The 17830-nt window shown below is 43.0% G+C and overlaps 1 protein-coding gene, 1 long non-coding RNA gene and 8 other non-coding genes across 10 annotated transcripts; 9 read left to right on the plus strand and 1 right to left on the minus strand.

The window, feature by feature from the left end:
• The first annotated feature begins 133 nt into the window (after nt 1-133).
• Nucleotides 134-5964, plus strand: LOC140255815 (uncharacterized). The gene is made up of 13 exons (XR_011904555.1): nt 134-733; nt 919-967; nt 1427-1467; nt 1735-1771; nt 2026-2057; nt 2282-2373; nt 2660-2688; nt 3106-3155; nt 3925-3973; nt 4481-4525; nt 5434-5464; nt 5649-5686; nt 5849-5964. It is a non-coding gene; the product is annotated as an uncharacterized lncRNA (long non-coding RNA).
• Nucleotides 530-607, plus strand: LOC140255913 (small nucleolar RNA SNORD74). The gene has a single exon (XR_011904603.1). It is a non-coding gene; the product is annotated as a small nucleolar RNA SNORD74 (small nucleolar RNA).
• LOC140255919 (small nucleolar RNA SNORD75) lies at nt 1281-1347 on the plus strand. Its single transcript, XR_011904609.1, has one exon. It is a non-coding gene; the product is annotated as a small nucleolar RNA SNORD75 (small nucleolar RNA).
• On the plus strand, nt 1579-1662 carry LOC140255903 (small nucleolar RNA SNORD24). Its single transcript, XR_011904593.1, has one exon. It is a non-coding gene; the product is annotated as a small nucleolar RNA SNORD24 (small nucleolar RNA).
• LOC140255914 (small nucleolar RNA snR60/Z15/Z230/Z193/J17) lies at nt 1864-1946 on the plus strand. Its single transcript, XR_011904604.1, has one exon. It is a non-coding gene; the product is annotated as a small nucleolar RNA snR60/Z15/Z230/Z193/J17 (small nucleolar RNA).
• On the plus strand, nt 2116-2200 carry LOC140255915 (small nucleolar RNA snR60/Z15/Z230/Z193/J17). The gene has a single exon (XR_011904605.1). It is a non-coding gene; the product is annotated as a small nucleolar RNA snR60/Z15/Z230/Z193/J17 (small nucleolar RNA).
• Nucleotides 3409-3472, plus strand: LOC140255918 (small nucleolar RNA SNORD78). Its single transcript, XR_011904608.1, has one exon. It is a non-coding gene; the product is annotated as a small nucleolar RNA SNORD78 (small nucleolar RNA).
• LOC140255904 (small nucleolar RNA SNORD79) lies at nt 4336-4414 on the plus strand. Its single transcript, XR_011904594.1, has one exon. It is a non-coding gene; the product is annotated as a small nucleolar RNA SNORD79 (small nucleolar RNA).
• Nucleotides 4816-10388, minus strand: HEBP2 (heme binding protein 2). The gene is made up of 5 exons (XM_072343718.1): nt 9949-10388; nt 8082-8167; nt 7583-7718; nt 6977-7142; nt 4816-6812 (listed from the first exon to the last, which is right to left on the minus strand). Exons 2-5 carry the CDS (start codon nt 8154-8156, stop codon nt 6638-6640), a joined length of 552 nt encoding a protein of 183 aa, XP_072199819.1. The 5' UTR covers nt 8157-8167; nt 9949-10388; the 3' UTR covers nt 4816-6637.
• LOC140255911 (small nucleolar RNA SNORD47) lies at nt 5507-5581 on the plus strand. The gene has a single exon (XR_011904601.1). It is a non-coding gene; the product is annotated as a small nucleolar RNA SNORD47 (small nucleolar RNA).
• Nucleotides 10389-17830: the final 7442 nt, after the last annotated feature.

Raw genomic sequence — 17830 nt, forward strand, 5'->3', positions numbered from 1 at the left:
TGGGTGGTGTGGGGGCGCCGCCAGCCGTTGTTGGCTCGCGATGGGCGCTGGAGGAGGAGGATGGAGGCGGATTGTGGCGGCGGGGTTCGGCGCGCCCTTTAGGCCTCGGCCCGCGTTAGGCCTCGGCCCACTCTTGAGGGGCAGCGGGAGAGTGGCCTGCACTGCTGCGGCTTTATTTATGCGGGAGGAACAGCTCGGGAGAGCTCGGAGGGATCTACCCGGGGAAAAGGTGGCAGATGGGTCCGTGCTTCGGTGCGGGCACGAGCGCCGGCTGCCTGCGTTGTGCGGTTCTCCTTAAAGGTTTCTAGGAGGTCAGTCACCCCGAGCCAGGTTGCGTGCAGGCCGCAGTAGCGTGGGAGAACTCAGCGCTGTCTGCTCGTGTGTTAATTAGTGGCTCTAGTAGGCGTTAGGGTGGGAGAGTCCTCTCTGGGAAGGGCTGTGTGTGTGGTGTGAGTAAGGGCCTCTGGGTTGCCTACTGAGCAGCCTCCTGTGCTGCTGGGAGTGTATCGCAGTTCTCCTAGCATTCCGTGTGCCCACACGTGATGAAAACCGTGTTGGTAGGGACATCTGAGAGGCTGATGAGTGCCAACACATCTGAGCTGGGCATGGAACCTGGGAGGCAGGGAGGTGAATGGAGTGGCTGAGGCACCACGTGCTCAGTCCACCTAATGGCTGCTGGACCCAGCCCGTGGCTGCAATCAGTTGGAACCGTTCCGTGATTATCCTGTTCCTGGTAAGCAGTACGAGCTAGCAGTTATTGGGGTGGGTTTCTCTCCAGGTTGGTGTTGTGTAAGGGGAAGCTTCTCAGCAAAGCTCCGGGCATTGCTTTGAGCTTGCACTTCATTCTTTCGCAAAGGAAACTGACCTTAATATCTTCAACCTTAGGAGATGAGCTAACACATGCTCTTTTGTTTTCAGCGTGAGATGGATCACTTATGGTTCTCTCTCTTTGGTGGATTCGAAGCAGGTGAGTGTTGGTTTTGGAATTGAGTTTCAGTTGAGAATTAATATGTTGTGTAGGTCACTTAGAGCAACTAGCCTGAATTACTTTCATATTTCAGGAAATTACAGGCCATGTGTAAAGCAGTTCCAATGTCTGCTAGGCAATTTTCATTCTATTACTGGGAAGAGTTGCATGTTCCTTTGCTGGGAAGTGAGTTTTAGGCTCCTGGTTCTGGAATTCTTGTTCAGCTTCTAACGAGACCAAGTGTACACTAGATATGTCTGTTAATTGCTGATATAAGGACCTGTTATGATCAGGATTTGTCATTAAATTGGAGAGCCTGTGATGTTTTCAGTATTAGAGTAGTGGACAGAAGTGATTTCTGAAAACTATGTGCTGAGGCTTTTTTCCATCGCTTACTGTCGATGCTGGAGGTAATTTCTAGTTCTGCAGCCATTTGATGATGTACTGTCTGACTTTCAGGCCTGCTGCTGAATATGAAGACTTGACGCTACCTTAACAAGGTAAAACTTCTGGAGAAAAAATAACACTTAGGAGCTTATTGGTTTAGATCTTTTTTATTTTAATGACCTCATTAAGCAGACTTTATCCTTTGAGTTAAATTGATCCTCTGGTGCCACAATGATGACTGTATAGTTTGCTACTCTTGACCAAGAAAATGATGAGAGCTCAAACCACCATAATTTCTATCTGAGGCACAGCGACTTAGAATTCACCTTGATAATATTTTGACCTTGAATTTACTTTCATAAGCTTTTTTTTTCTTCCAGGATTTGAATAATGCGCCCACAGAAGAAACATGATGTGGTAAGGATCGTTGTGCAGTCTGTGTTTAATTTTGTTCTGTGTAGCTGCTGAATCACTGCGGTGAAAAGGACAGGATGCATAATACTCCAGAGCAGATACAGTGATGATAACATAGTTCAACAGATATCTTGTGATGAACAATTGTTTTGTCTTTCGCTCCTATCTGATGTATCTAGCTGTTGTATGTAGCCCTTTGCTAGGGGTCTAAACTTGACAAAGAAAGCTGAAGGAATCTGATTTTTCTTTCGTTGCAGGTGCTGGAAAAGCCAGAGGATGAGCATGCAAGGTAAATATTGCATTAATTGCAGCATCGCAAACTAGCTTTCAGTCCCTGACCTGTGAGAAGGCTGTGTATGATGATAACATAGTTCAGCAGATAACTTGTGATGATCACTGTACTAAGTCTTTCGCTCCTATCTGATGCAGCCTCCTGTACCTGGGGTAACTGGCAGACAGCTCACATGGGAAGCTCAGATGAAACACTCTATTCACTATGTTGTTGCTTTGCAGTCTGCCCTGCATGGATATGGAAGAACGCTTGTGCCCATTGGAGCAATTTACCTTTACTGATGTTGGTTAAGATGCTGCCTTGAAAACTGAAGGTAATTGAACATATTTTAGAAGGCCGCTGTGTTTACTGCATTTGTGGTCTAGGTCAACTGCAGCTGAGGAATAAGATCCCAAAGATGCTGAGGAGAGTGGGGGAATTTGGGCTTTTTTGTGGAAGATGGGAGTGCTGCAGCCTGCTGTAAATGATGTTGAATCAGGTCTCTGATCCCAGTGAGGATAAAACTTGACTAAACACTGATACAGTATTTGACTGAGATTGTTGTTCTTGAGTTAAAGATTTTTGTTGGGTCACATCTAATGGCAGCTTTTTCTTTACAGGCTTAGAAAAATCTTCCTCGTTAAGAAGAGTAAGTACTTGTTTTTAACTTTGAGTATTAGCATAACAAGCCTAGAATGTGCCTATGAAATGAAATACTCGGCTGGAGGGGGGGGAGGATGGCCATGTTGGTTGCTGCTGAGTAGGTTCTGTAAAAGGAGAAATACTGGACAAGACCCATCCTACATGGACTGGCTTTGCTAAACTGCATGTGTGCTTGTGGAGTTGTTGATAGCACATCTGGGTTCATCCTGTTCCTGAACCAACCATACCCCAGAGCAGATAGCTGTCCAGTGACTGGATGTGTAAGCTGCCTGTGTGATGAGACATGAATACCCTGACTTTGGTCATGGAGGTCTGCAATTAGCTCTATCTGACTTCAGGCATCTGACTAGATTTCATTCTCCTGTGTTTGTTTTCGTGCTCTTCTGACTACTTTTTCTTCTAGTGTTGTTGTGGAGCTGTGAAGTGGTGCAGCTGATTGTGCTACAGGCAAAAGTGAGTAGCCAGTGAATTTCTATTACTGGGTCTTTACTGTGTGTGTGTGCTGGGGAGTGACTAGATGTTAGCCTCTAATTGTGATGCTGTCTTGTAGCTGCAGGATTATTCTTAACCTCCTGCAGTAGATAATCTTATAGCAGCCAGCAGGCTTCATCTACCAGGGTACTGGGGATTGAATTTCATATTTGAGGCTCCAGTTGAGTACTCTGAGAATATAATTCTGCAGTCAGGCTAGGCACGTCTTACAGGGTTGTAATGATGTTGTCAAATGTCTGACCTGAAACTACTAATGTAGACTTCTCTTCACTGAAAAACCCTGTATCTGGCAGTAGCCATAGGTATGCTGATAAGAATTAGTAATAGCTTGAAATGGGAAGGAATTGTGTGGCAGTGAATATAAAGGGGAACAGCATTTCTTTGATGCTTTTACAGAGGTTGATCTCTAGGGGTTATAGAAAAAGTGCTACCTATTTTTGAACTATAATTTAGGATCTCTCCTAGAGCAGAAGGCTTTGGAGGTAGCTTTGCTCTTTTTCTCCTCTGGGCTGGAGTTGGTGGAATGTGAGTGCTTCTGTGCTGTCAGATAAGTGGCAGAGGTTAGTCTGCTGATTGCATTTGTGAGCACTTGTAGCTGCAGTTCATGTGCAAAGCCACCAAAGACAAGTAGTGATAATTTTAATAGAAGAAAAGGGGAGTTTCTGGAAGTCTTGTGGTTGTAATACAATACCAACATTATACTGAAAACTTACTCTTGTGTTTATCTTAGATTTGAGAATGGAAGAACTGCCCAAGATTTTGTGACAAATACTTGCTTGGTAAGATATTTGCTTCTCAGTTGCCATAAAGTATTTTTAATGAGATGTCTAGATCAATTGAGATATGCAAGTGCTGTGTACTGCTTGAGTTTCTATTGCTTGGAAAGAATGCTCAAGCCTAGCAGTGCAGAGCTTGCTTCAACAACTGCTGCTGATTGAAAACAGTACAGTTTAGTTACTGTTAAACTGTTGGTTAAATCATGCAGTAGGATTTTGCTGGGATTGTTACTGAATTATGTAGTGAATTACTTGTCTCTATGTCAAGATGAGTTTTGCCTTGATGTGAATGAGGCAAAGTATGAAATACTGAGCCTTCCCCTAAGGAGAAACAACAGTAACAACTTAAAGCTTCTCTAAGCAGGTACTGTTTGTGATGATTAGTTCTAAGCAATGGGAATCTCTCTGAAAGAGACTGAGGAGGACTCTTGATCTGAAACAGTACATGCATTTCAGACTTACTTGAAACACTGTCAAGCAGAGTGTTAATAATAAAAATCACTGTTACAGAGTGAAGCTGAAGGGCAGCATGTGAGGAATAACACCAACTTAGAGGTAAGTTTAAAGTAGAGTATGTTATGGAGGACCAGTAATCTCTGGAATGTTGTCATGAGGCTGGTGGTGCATGAAAGTAGTTTTGTGTGTATTTTGTTGCAAGTCTTGCACTCCCAACTTTTGGGAGAATAGAATTGTGTGCATGGAGTAAGGATGAGCTCTGTAGTTCTCAATCTGAGTTAGTTATAGGAACTCTCCCAGCAGAATTGGTACCTTAATAATTTTTAATGTGCAGTCACTGATAGACTTAATGTCTTCAGTTTGTATGAAGAAAAGACTTGGCCACAGTGGCTTGAAAAACATCATTTTTATTGCTTGGTGTCTTCACACAGTAAAAATCACGAAAGCTGAATCAGCAGGGACCGCTCAAGCCAATATGTTGACAATTTAATACAGCAGAATGCACAGCAGCTAGCATACAACTCCTGTCATAACGCCTACCTACCTGTATGGCTGTTCTGTGAACTGACACTAACGCTGCTGCACACTTGAAATAGAAAAAAGATACCCTGTAGTTGGCATAAACTGCGAAGAGTAGGAGTAATTTTGCTTTTATGTTGGAGGTACACAAATTTAGGATTCAGCTGAAGGTGCAGGTTGCTGTAGTGTTCCAGTGGTTTTATGGGGCTTATATTTTGGGTATCAATTCATCCCAACAAAAAATGACTTTCAGTTGGAGGGATGGTATCATTAGGCAAGTATAGCAAACTGTTTTTTTGATTCTTCTGAAGTTAGTGATTCTGTATTTCCAGTTCATTTAGGCTTTATAAGCTTTTCTTACATATTAGCTGTTACAAATGGAAGTTCTCAGCTGACAGCTGAAATACAGCCTTTTTACAGGTTAAAATTAGTTTAGTTTAGAAACCCATTGATAGCACTATCTTACTCTGAAACAATTTCTTTCTCAGGAAAGGACTGCTCTGTCTGCCACCTCACTAGGTAAGATAACAAAGATGAATTCTCTCTTCTGGGAGTATTGGTAGCCACTGATGAAACTTGATTCTGCCAGATGAATTTCTGTGATATTACCATTTCCGTTCCATTCTTTCTGAGGTTACACAGCTGCTGAGAGGAACTCTTGGCAGGTGTGCCACTGCATGCTAAGTGTGTTTTCCTGCTTTAGGTGAGGATGCAACTTTGGAACTGTATGAGCAAACAAAGGTGAGTGTGACTTAATAAGATGTAGTTGCTGGAACAAATGATGATTAAAACCTTAGCTTGAACTCTCTCACTGAACAGAGATGAAAACCTAAGGTCTGAGTTCCAGTAAGCTTCTTATACTCGTTTGGTTCCTTGTAACAGTTCTTATGCTTTTCTTAATAGGTGGAAGATCCTGGGATAATGGGTTGTGCATGCATGAACAGCATTAAAACAAGACTTTGTGGCGTTAATATTTGCCTCCTACACTGATTGGAGCCAATAAAACATTGTGAACTCTGCCTGTTGTTGTGAACTGCTTTCTGATTTAATTGCTATGAAGTAGTAACCGTAGGGTGTCTGGTAAGAGCTACAAATACTTGGTTTAGAGCAGGGAGCTAACTCATTTTGAGGAAATGCTAGTCCTGCAAGTGCTCTCTGCTGTAGCTAATGCTAGTGCTCATGAGGAAGAAAAACACTAGAAGGGATGGGAGACTTGGATAATCCTGTTTTGAAGGTAGGAATGCTTGTATGGTAGGAATGCTTGTATGGTACTAGGGCCTGTTAAGGCATATATGTTGCCAAACTAATGCTGAAAACCTAATGTTCTTCCCCCCATCTTTTTGTGATGTTAAAGGGGAAGTTAGTTCTATGAAGAACTTTCTCTTGGTAACACTTGAGCTGTTGTATCGGTGCAGCACTTTTAATAAGAACTCTCAACTCTTACAGGAGTATTTTCTGATGCTTCCCAGAACTTTAACAAGAACAAGATTGAGATTTCCATCTCCCTCCCACTCCAGCTAGTGTGAACTACTTAAGTTTTGAGCTGGAGTAACTTCATCCTAGATAAAACTGAATGAGAGATGTTCCTGTGCTCACAAATATTCCCTACAGTAAAACAAAAGCCATTAGTATAATAGGGTCTGTTTCCATTCAGAGTTGATTAGTAGCCTCCTAGTATTCTCTGCTTCTGAATTACTTTCTAAAATACCACACTTCATTGTGCCTGTTAAAGAGCTTGAAGGGACTGTCATAGCCTGCTGTGTAAAAGAAATCTTCATGGAATGATTGGCCTCTGTTTCTTAGGAGTTTAGCCAAGGTTTCAGCTTCTTCAGCATATTTATCTGGTGAGGCAAATCCACTGAAGGACCTGGTGGAAGTAAAAAGGAAAGTTGTTTTTTTTCCCCATTTTGTTAGGAGTTCAGGCCAAAATCCAACTGCTCTCTGCTTTTTTCCCCCCCAGAACTGTAGTTTCAAAAAGGAAAGTAGAATAATGCAGGCTCTTAATCTGTCAGCTGTACCTTTGCTGCTTACCTGACAAAGATGGCTACTGCCTTCCGCTCCTCGACAAACACATCTGAGTCAGTGGGCTGTGGTGGGGAGTCCTGATGTTCAAATGGCACAAAGAAGGAGATCTTGAAGTCTGCACAGCCAGACTTTACCAGGCATGTCACTGGCACAGTCATGTCAATCTTGATTTCTAAAGCATGAAAGATCGGTAGTGAGCTGCAAGCAAAACCAGTGAATGCTGGTGTAAAGACTGCTGCAGGCTTAGCCTAAAATCAGGTGCTAAGTTACCCTCAGTGTTGCAGCTTAAAAAACTTGTTTTTTATGTTGATGCAAAGCCATGTGCTGTATCTTTCTGCTTCTATCTGCAGAGCAAATCTATACTGACAGTCATTGTCTGGGATGTGCAGATCCTTCATTCTTATGAGGCCCTTTGAGCTTAAGTTTCCCATTTGGCTTTATATATACATATATATGTAGCAGGTTGTTGTAACAGGGTCCTTAAGGGGTGTGAAAGTGAAGGTGTGGACGTGGGTGTAAGACCTGTTTGTGCATTCGAATTCACGTTCTGCCTTAAACTGCTCAGCTTCATCCTGTTTGTGCTGCTTGCAGTTCAAAACCGCTGTGTCCTACCTTTCTCATTCTTCCCTTGGATGTAGTGGAAGAGTTTCCAGAAGCCCTGGCGCATTGCTTCCTTCTGGGTTTCTCCCTTAATGACTGTGCTGACCCACTTGGCTGTCTCATACTGGCGCAGTTCAGAGTCCTTTGCCTGAGAGGCAGCAGAAGTTACAGTGACCACAAGATGAATACTAAGGATGACATAAATGGATAGCTATTCTTCCCAAATGAGCATGTAAGTATTGTCATCAGAAAACCCCAGGCAGCCTCATAGCTGCAGGCACAGGCAAACCCCAAACATCAAACTTCTTCATTGCAAAACTATGCTGTTCTGCCTTAGAACAAGTTGCTTAAAGAATTTACAAGAGTCCCTCTTCCTAATTTGCTGCTGTTTGGCATGAACAGCATTCATAGTAACTCTTCCTCACTGTTCATCAAAGAATCCCAAATCCACCTTAGTTCTGCAGCACCCTGGCTGTAGAGAACATCCTCCCCAGGTGTTTCCAGCACGTACCATGGTCTCTATTGAGCTCCACCTAGGAGACTGCAGATCCAGGGACAGAAACGTTTGCTTGAAGGACTTGATCATCTTGCCTTGATCTGAAAAGCAGATAAAGTTCATTGGCCTCTCCAGTCAATGCAGCATAAATGGGATATGAGGAATCAGTAAGGCTTTCCTGCTTAATTTCAAGTGGTTTTCCTCATCCTCTGGTTTCTAACCTGTAAGTAACACCTCTCAGCCCCAATAGGAAACAAAAAAAGCCTTGAGGTTTAAAACTCCTAGCTTGGAATTTTAGGAGCCTCTGTTTGTAATGTTTGTCATTACTTGCAAGATAACACTACATAACCCACATCCAGAGAAAGTCTGCCTTCATGTGTTACAATATCCTTAGTGTGCACTTCATGTTACAAAAGCAGCATGTCATTAAGCCATTAGGTGTGCTGATCATCAGGTCACATAGCACGCTGTCTTCTCAAAGCACAACTGAATTGTGTTTGTTTTGGGCACCAGAACAAACATTGAGGTTATCTTGCATTTCTGTGCTTACAGCTACCCTCACAAAAAGCAGTTGCCCTGTAGCTGCTTTTTGTTTATGGGCTTACAGCATTCAAGGTGGATGAATGTAATTAGTAGCAGCTGCCACCTCATATTACCAGTAAAGACAGTGTCTTTGTTTTGTGTTGCTGAGTAATAGTGGTATCTAATGTGAGTGATGGACCATGTGCAATCCATGACAAATATGTTCAAAGTCTTTGAGTTACGCTGCCTTTAACACGATGGTTTGTGAATGTCAGGCTATATCTGTAAAACCAAGACTGCTTGCTGTTTGCTTACAAAGGCCTGGTAGCCGCCAATATTGTGTATATTACACCTGAAGCCCAGATGCTGCTATAGACTACAGCTGAATACTACTGATCCCCTCCTATGCCGTGCTTATGAGGTGGCTAATTTATAGAGATTTATAAGGGTGAGAAGCTTTAAAAACCACAAAAAAAAAGAGCCCACTACAAACTGCTGGCGGTGATTTCATTCACAATCCTTAAAATAGAAACACATGCTGAAAAGTACTTTCTAGCAGCTGCTGTAGTTGTAGTACAGTAGTGAGTATGACAATGATGTAACACGGTATTGATGCCAACAGTTAAAAGCAGGCACTGCCCCCTTCCACATCCCAGCCTTAAAATACAGCGTAACTGCCCAGTCAGCAGTTAGACCAGAAGGCACCATTCCACTCCAGTACAACATTTGTCAGTATAACAAACCATCAAAAATTAACAAGGAAGCAGAAATCTAATTGCTTTACTAGAAGCAAATGCGAACCATCTATACTGACACTTCATATATGGGTATGTTTTATCCGTTGCCATCTCAAAGCTGATAAAACTTTGTTGGCGCTCATTTCTCTTTGCCACGTTTTGATAGGAAACAATTCTTTTCATGTGCTCGCTGGGTATCCAAGCAGAGAAGTTAAATAAATGTTCCTCCATTTCAACTGCTGTACCAGCTACTTTGATTCGCTAATTGCCCGTCCTGACACTGCGAGCTGCTGCTCACAGAACTTTGTAACTTGCAACCAATACCATGACTGCATGCAAGAAATACTTCTCTACTACGTACATAACAGTTCTTTTTGGGGAAGAGAGAGGAAAACAGGTCTTCCAAAGTTGAGTTCATTCTTAAACCTACAGTAAAGCTTAGCTTTGGGCTTTCTATCTCTTAATATGTCTCTAACCCACGAAGGCACAGGAGCTGAAGGGACAGAAAGCACAACGGGCACCTCCACAGCTTATGCTGATGCAATGAGTAAACGTAGCAAAAACTATGCAAATCCATGGAGCTATTAATTGTATTTAAAAGTGGAGAAAGTGGATGTACTTACAGTTTGGTGAATAGGCTGTCCTAGCAATTGGAGGCTGTGCGCACCCACGAGGTGCTACAAGTTGGTGTTTATTTTAGTTCGATCAGACTCCTCCCATGCCTCAGCCCTGCTAAGGGGGTTGCTGTTAGGAAAACCAGAGCTTTGGGTCTCATTGGAGAGCTTTCACATAAAGGCCGAAAGCTCCACCTCCTGCTCACCAGGCAACATTGGGTCCAATGTGTGATCTGGCTTCATAAGTGGTTTCACACCCTTATGTAACTTCCACCGCTTCCATGGCACTGTGCCGACTTTGGGCTGGGTCAGCAGTGGGTTTGGTGCTCCCTGGAGAAAGAACTGTACAAAAACTAATGTCACAGCCCTCCAACTCAGGTCACAAGGTGATGTGAGAGAATGAGAGCTTTTCCTTTTTAAGCCTGGAGTGAAATGGTGGGTACAAATCTGGCTGTAAACAGCTAAGACCGTCCTCGCAAGATTTCTGCTGATGCGTTATGAAAGGCACAGTGTTCTCCGATAGCTGGCTGCTTTGAATGGCATTTGAGACTGATCAGCTCCCTTAGCTCTTGGATATGTGCACAGTGGGGTTATACAAAGCCATTGTGAAATTCTATTGTGTTCGTAGTACACAAAGTGAAGCTGGACTCTCCATTTAACCAGCTGCAGCTCTAGACGTATTTAGATGCCTGCACAATAGGGCAAATTAAACATCACCACTTGATTTCTAAGAACATCTCACACTTGGTGCAGATTCCTTGCAGCTCGATTCAGCCAAGCTCTCTGAGAGGTTTGTAATTAATAGCTGGGAATGACTTAACAGAGAAGAGATCTATACCAGTGTGCTGGCTGATAACACTTAAAAAGGTTCAATTAAAAGAAGTACATGCAAGTAGCGCTTGCAAACCTTTATGTAATGCCATGAAAATGGGGTTGTGTAAAGAGGAGTTTACTAGTTGAGCCTGCTAGAACATGCTGGGACCTGAAACAGGGTTCTATGCAGGTTTAGCACTTTCTATAGAGTAAACTGTATGTTTCACCTGTGTTCTGCTTGGATCAAACGGGAAGATCATCACCAAGGTGGATAAGGAGAAGCTGTTATTTCCTGGGGCTCGCATTGATGCTGCACTTGCTTGTGTAAGGTTAGCTGTTACATTATTGTCTCCCTCAAGTTCCTGTCAAGTGTGTGCTAGTAATTATTTTCTCCAGAGCAGAGATGTCCATGGAAGGACTAAACCCTGACACACCACTTTGGTCCACCTCAACAGTTAGCCCTGTTCACATGTATTTGAGTATTGCCTCGAAAAGGAGGACCACTGAAATGTAGATAAACACAAACCCACTGAATTCTTTGTTTGTTTCTGAAGCAGAGAACAAATCCCCAGTCAGTATGTATGTGCCCAGCTGATGTTTCTGTCCCCAACAAGGAGCCAACTGTTCCCAGTGGAGTAGCCTGAGGTTTGAGAACAATCCTCAGTGTTCTCCCAAGAGGTTGTTTTTCAGCCTTCTCTTGTTTCTCATATATGCACTGTGAAGACATGCCAACACAGTTGTGTAGGGCAGCAGTGCAGCCATGAGGACGTGTATTCAGTACATAACTATATGTGCACCTGTATCATAAACAGTTGGGGCAGGATGAGAGCTGGCACATGGCTTTATCTCCAGGGTAAAACCTGAGTACACTGATCTGTAGCCATTGTCTGTTACACAGAAGAATAACATAGAAGAGCTGTTTTAGCTCCTTGGGGTCCCAGTAGTTTGCAGAACATGCAGGCAGAGATGTTCAAGTGCGTCCCCGTACTGCTGGTGTGTCTCTCTCTCCTACATGGGGAAAAACAAGCCATGTCATAATAGGAGCTTACATAAGTATGCTTATATAAATATCAGCCTCTCCTCGTGCACTGTACTTCTATTGCAAACAAAGGTAAAAGACTTTTTGCTCACAGAAGAGCTCTACAATGTATTGATTAAACAGACAACATTCAGTATCTCATAGGTACGTATGTATGTGTGGGACTTGGCTGGTATTCTGTAGAATAGCTAGCAAAGCAGTATTTCTCTGTATTGTAAGCTCAAGAGGTAGTAATGAGAGTAAAAGCTCACAGGCTGTAACTTGCTGTTTGTAGCTGTAACTATACTATCTTCAGAAGATGCTTCTATGTATTACAGTGTTGTGCACTTGTACTTAAGTCATGATATTTCAGGCTACCAACTTCTATTGGATAAATATAAGGACAGATTTGTGATACTGAGGATTTCCATTTTTTCCTCTATGTAGGCTTAGCTACACTAGTCACTAACAAGCCTAGACGAGCCTTTAAATAACGTGCTGTAAAGCAAAAATGCTTAGGTTTGTTCTGTGTTGTAATTACAATCGCTGCTGTCAAATGTATGCAAGTGTTTTTTAGGTTACCTTTATTCCCAAGGGTGAGCACACATTGCTTGCACAAACTGATGAATCTTTTCCACTGGCCTAATTGTGTCAGTATTAGACAAACTCATGAGGAACGTTTTGTTACAGTCTAGTTAATGATAACTTTGAGTCATGTTCTTCTAACGGGGAAGTCTGTATAGCAATATGATTAAAAGCGTGTGTAAGGGTCTGAGAGGAATGCACGCTGCTCACCTGCTCCAAGCAGTCTTGCTTTCCTGCCTGAGCATCAGCTGCCCTTCCACTTGGTGATTCTGATTTAAAAGAACTGGGAATCTTCAGGTATAAATGCATTTGCTTTTGCAAACACTTATCAGTTGCTGCAGAAGCTCCTACTTCAAAACAGAGAAGTTAGGTGTGTGATGTTTATAGTTACTAAAAATAATGGTCTGAGTCTTTCTGCATGATTAGATGATCCTTGTCTTTCTAATTCATCTGCTTAAAGAAACCTCTTATCTCCTTGCTCTAAAGAAAGAGAAAACCTAGCAAGTTCTATTTTCTTCTCATTTTCAGTAAGGAAATAGGAATAATACAAGACTACCATAGAATCATAGAATCACAAGGTTGGAAAGGACCTAAAAGGTCATCTAGTCCAACCATCCTCCCTTTACCATACCTACAGAAAACTCCTAACCCAGATCTCCTAGCTCCCTATCCAGACGCTTCTTGAACACTGTGATATCAGTTGCTGCCAGTGATATCAGTTGTCTAAGGGCTTTACTTAGAGCAAACCTAAGGAGAACGTACACATACTGATGGTTTCTTATCAACAGGAAAGCCAACTGTGTTTGAAAGTGCAGTGTTTGAAGTTACCAGCCATCCATACCAAAAAATGTTCTCCAAAGATGAGAATGAAGTTTTTAACAACCACAGCAGCAGCCCACGGCCTCTGACTTGCTTGACAGGCTGTCCAGGAGAAGGTGGGCATTCAGTATCACCCCCAGAAAGACTAATTTCTCTACCTACATCTTCCAGAGTCCCTTAAGCAAATGCCTGGCACCCCGTCTTTAAAGGCTGAAAGAGAGTGCTTCTACAATTTCTCTTTCTTGCTCCATCTTCCTAGTCTTTAAGGTGTCTCCCTTCCATTTTTCTATGCCTGCTTTGGCCTTCTACTTCTTTTTTTCCCTCCTTTTCTCCCTCTCATTCTTAGCTCTCTCCAATCTCTGCACTGCATGGAGTGACACCACCTGACAGCTGCTCTACTCAGGATCTGGGATAAGCTCCTGACTCTCCTTGAGGTTAAGTGATAACGGGACAGTCCAAAGTGTGAAAAAGACTCATGTACACAGAAATTTCCACTTTCTCCGAAAACATGTGAGGAGATAACTGAAAAAGCAGCATGCTTCCTGCTAGGGGTCTTGCTGTTTTGAGACCTTCAGGAATACAGACAAGGATCACAGTGTATTGTGTAATGTGATGCGGAACATGGGATCAGTTTCAAAGCCCTTGCACTCAAGTTGTGAGTGTAGTTTTTGGCACATGCTGCTGTTAGTGATGCATGGCAGTAGGAAAGTGTTCTCTGACTTAGGGCTTGTCTCCTAAGCTTATTCTTGCTCTTTCTTGAATGAGCATGGATCATATCAGAACTTTTCCTATCTGCTAAGGGTGGAAATTTTGGTACTGAGCGTGGGGTTTTGGTGGGCATTTTTCTTGCTTAGATTATGCAGGAAGGCTTCCTGATGGGGCTTCTTGAAGTACCTGGTCCCTCCAAAGATGATCCACGGCTGCTTCCTGCAGTAGATGGCACTGTTGTTAGTGTTGAGAGGTGAGCTTGACTTTAACTAAAAATTCCCTCAAACCTCCTTGGTTACCAAGAGTCCCTTTGGTTCATTAATGGATCCGTTGTATAGCGACAGTTCTCTATAATTCTAGAGCCTCGCATCTGAATATTCTCTAGTATCTATTAGTGAACTGTCCCTGGGGCTATTAAGTATTTAAATGCCTTGACATCTAGAGAAAGACTTCAGAAACAAATAGAAATAAAAGCATGTTCTAATCACACCCAAACAGAACTGCAGACGTGATAGCTTGAGAAATGGGAAAATCCAGGTCTTTGGAGCACGTAGATAGTTTGTGGGAGGTAAAAAGGACAGAGATGTTCAATTATAGCCAGTGTAGAAAATGTTGGAGATGTTAATGTAGAAAAGCAAAAAAAGCACAGCAATTAACGTTGTAAGGGAAACTGCTGATCACAGCCTGAACCTCTGATTGACCACCTGAGGCAAGCAGTGAGTCAGCTGTGGGAGCACAGGTGAAGGTATTTCAGCTGTGCTCCCAGAAGGGATGGAGCTTGACTTAAATAGATCCCATTTAAGGGCTGACCACCACTAAGGCAGGATCTATTTCTGGAGATTGCTCCTTTGTGGAGCTTTTGTGGTGAGCATCAACACCAGTGAGCATCCATCTTGACTGAAGGCATTAGAGTTGGTGAGTCTTTTCTTTAGGTACCCTCTGGCTATCTATTTACAACTATACTTGTATTATTCCAACTATATCAACATCCTTTAGAGGAAAAATGGAGTACCTTCTGCTGACCTACCTTAGCAAATCATTGATCTGAATAACGAAGTAAGTTCTTAGTAGCTCTATGTCAATTCACTACGTCAGCACACGGCAACCGATCTGTGCCTCTTGGCACAAATAATCTGATTCTTAAATTTCTTTAGCTCCCCTATCTGAAACTGAATTGATATACGGGGTAATTTAGATAAGCTGTTGATGCTTATTTATTTTCCCATTGGGAAGAAAACTTACATCTATAAAACCACATATTTATTCCTGTAGTTGTTTTGGGAAACACAGCAACTGTTTTTTTTTGGTTGTTTTCATTGGCATCTTTACCATCCTCTTAGTTTTGGCACCCCTGATACTTTACTACTTGTTTCTGTAGTTACCGGGGTGATGCTTTTCCGGTGGCTTCACAGCGTGCTGCAGCTGCACACAGCCTAAACCTTTCTTCTGCCTTACCCAGAATTTACAATGCAAATGTTGGATTCTCTCCTGAATACAAGTTCTCTTGTTTGTATTTTCCTGAATATAATCGTCCAGAGCCTTTTAAGCCTTTCTAAATGGCTATTTTTGGCATTAAACGCACTCCTTAAAATGAGTATAAAGGAGAGGAAGTGTTTTAAATGGCCACAGTAAGCTCTCTTCTTTTTTCCCTCAGGGGAAACCTCGTCCTTAGGATGCTGCGCTCACATGCACATCGTTAGCCCTGCTGATTGCTCAAGCGGTGTATTGGGATGGCAGGATTTTACTAGATGGACGAAAGTAAAGGATGAGTGTGAGTTTCAGCCTAATGAGACTCTTGCATTGTTCAGGAAGAATTCTCTCATGTGCAGGTGTTAATTTGCTGATGCCTGGAGGACGGTTAGTAATTATCCACTCTATTATATGCTACTGTGGAAGTGAACTTACACTGTCCTTCAATCCACTGTTGAATAACTTGCACATCAGTGTCAGCTGATGTGCAATTCTCTTTGCTTTCTTCTGGTAATTACAGAGGGCTTTATCGGTGTAAGTATCTGAAAGACTTAGTCTTCCTTTGCTGTCGTTTTCTTAATTACTTTCTTTCTGAAGTAAACAAAGACCGACCTGAAACACGAAACCCTCACCTAAGGACTGGGGGAGAGGGCCATAGTCAGTGTAGGGTGTCAGAAACAGTGAGCATGGCTTAGAAAGATCCAGGAAGACAGCCCCAACCCACAGTCGGTTCTGCACTGGGGAGGTAATGGGCTGGAACCGCTGTAACTCTTCTCAAAAGCACTCTTAAACCCTCTAAGCCTGGCCCCCCTATAGGCAGCTCTGGACCATACATCTCTTCTAGGCTGCTCAAAAATCCTTTAATCAGGTCCAAAGAGCTGTAAGGACAGCTTAGTGTTGCCACAGTAAGGCAGTTGCCTCAAAGCAGGTGTAATTTACACAACTTGGAATGGTCTCCCAAGCACTCTAGAACTCTTCTAATCAGCTTGAAATAGTTCCGAACATTTCAAAAGATTTATTGCCTTAAAAATGCCTTGAAGCTCCTGTAAACAGCTCTAAAGATCTCAGAAATCACTCAAGTTCCTCCAAAGCTCCTCAACTGCACTCTGAGCAGTTCTGAGGAACAGTAATAGCCCCATAAAGAGTGCTAGGGTCCTCTAAAGTGCCTTAACATCCTTCTAAACCTGCTCTAAGCAACTTTCAGGTTCATCTGATCATATCTAGGCCCCTTCTATACTGATCTGAGAACCTCTGAATTTCATTTGGGTCTCTCCAAGGACAGATGCCTACCTGTGCAACCTGGTGTAGGGAACCTGCTTTGGCAGGGGTTTTGGACTTGATGATCTCTGGAGATCCCTTCCAACCCCTGTGATTCTGTGAAATAGCTCTCAAAACCCTCTTGCAACTGCTTTCGAACTCTTCTCTGCAGTTCTGAAACTTCTTTTCTAGAAATAACACTTCAGCTTCTCTTTGGGCCTTTCAAACTCAATGATGCTATCAGCTCCACACCTCTCTAAATGTATCTAACTCCTCTAAAGCCCTTACAGGCTGTTCTGAGCTGCTCTAAGGACGTCTGGGTAAGGGAGAAAAGAAAAATAGATGTGCTTTGTGACAACCTGATAATGATGCCAAACAGCACCGAAAGTGACCTCTGAGTGTGAACAGCCCACAGTGAGCATATTTTGGAGTGGAGGAGGAATACCAGAGACCCAGCCACCTCTGAGATCATTATGTGGCTGCATGAAAAATGTGCTGCCGGGACATGCAACAACAGGGCATTGTTCAACAGGTTACACAAATGTGATTGAGTCTTCAGTGTGCCTGGGCAGAGTTCTTCAGGGTCTTTGGTGGTCATCTGGGGAGGTGTCCCCCTACTCACTTTGACCATGTTAGGACACAGGTTTTCTGAGGGCACCTAGTCTCTATCTGCATTCTGCTGGTTGGTCACTGTGTTGGTCTCATACCTCTCTGAAGGATGTTGCTCCTAGTATAGGAGTCTTGTGGTTTGGAAGGGTATTGATTTATTTGACAGGCTGAGGGAGCTGAGCTTGTTCAGCCTGGAGAAGGGAAGGCTGTGAGGAGACCTCATTGCAGCCTTCCAGTATTTAAAAGGCGATTATAAACAGGAAGGGAATAGACTTTTTACAAGGCTAGACAGTGATTGGGAATGGTTTTAAGCTTATGGAGAGAAGGTTCAGATTGGATGTCAGGGAGATGTTCTTCACTAAGAGAGTGGTCAGATGCTAGAACAGCTGCCCATAGAGGCTGTGGATGCCCCATCCCTGGAGGTGTTCAAGGCCAGGTTGGATGGGGGTCCTGGCAGCCTGGTCTGGTATTAAATGTGCAAGTTGGTGGCCCTGCTTGTGGGAGCAGGGGGTTGGAGATTCATCATCCTTGGAGTCCCTTCCAACCCAAGCCATTCTGATTCTATGATTACCATAGGTGAGCAATACATCTGGAAGTAACTATCACTTTGAG

Source organism: Excalfactoria chinensis, chromosome 8 (genome assembly GCF_039878825.1).
Source record: "Excalfactoria chinensis isolate bCotChi1 chromosome 8, bCotChi1.hap2, whole genome shotgun sequence".
Classification (NCBI taxonomy): domain Eukaryota; kingdom Metazoa; phylum Chordata; class Aves; order Galliformes; family Phasianidae; genus Excalfactoria; species Excalfactoria chinensis.

Bases quoted from the DNA above. Each gene is read 5' to 3' on its own strand.
- HEBP2 (XM_072343718.1), bottom strand. From the start codon at position 8,156: ATGATCAAGTCCTTCAAGCAAACGTTTCTGTCCCTGGATCTGCAGTCT. The intron at 7,143-7,582 runs GTAGGACACAGC...TTCATGCTTTAG, and splicing joins CCAAGGGAAGAATGAGAAAG to AAATCAAGATTGACATGACT. The intron at 6,813-6,976 runs GTAAGCAGCAAA...TACTTCCACCAG, and splicing joins GCAGTAGCCATCTTTGTCAG to GTCCTTCAGTGGATTTGCCT.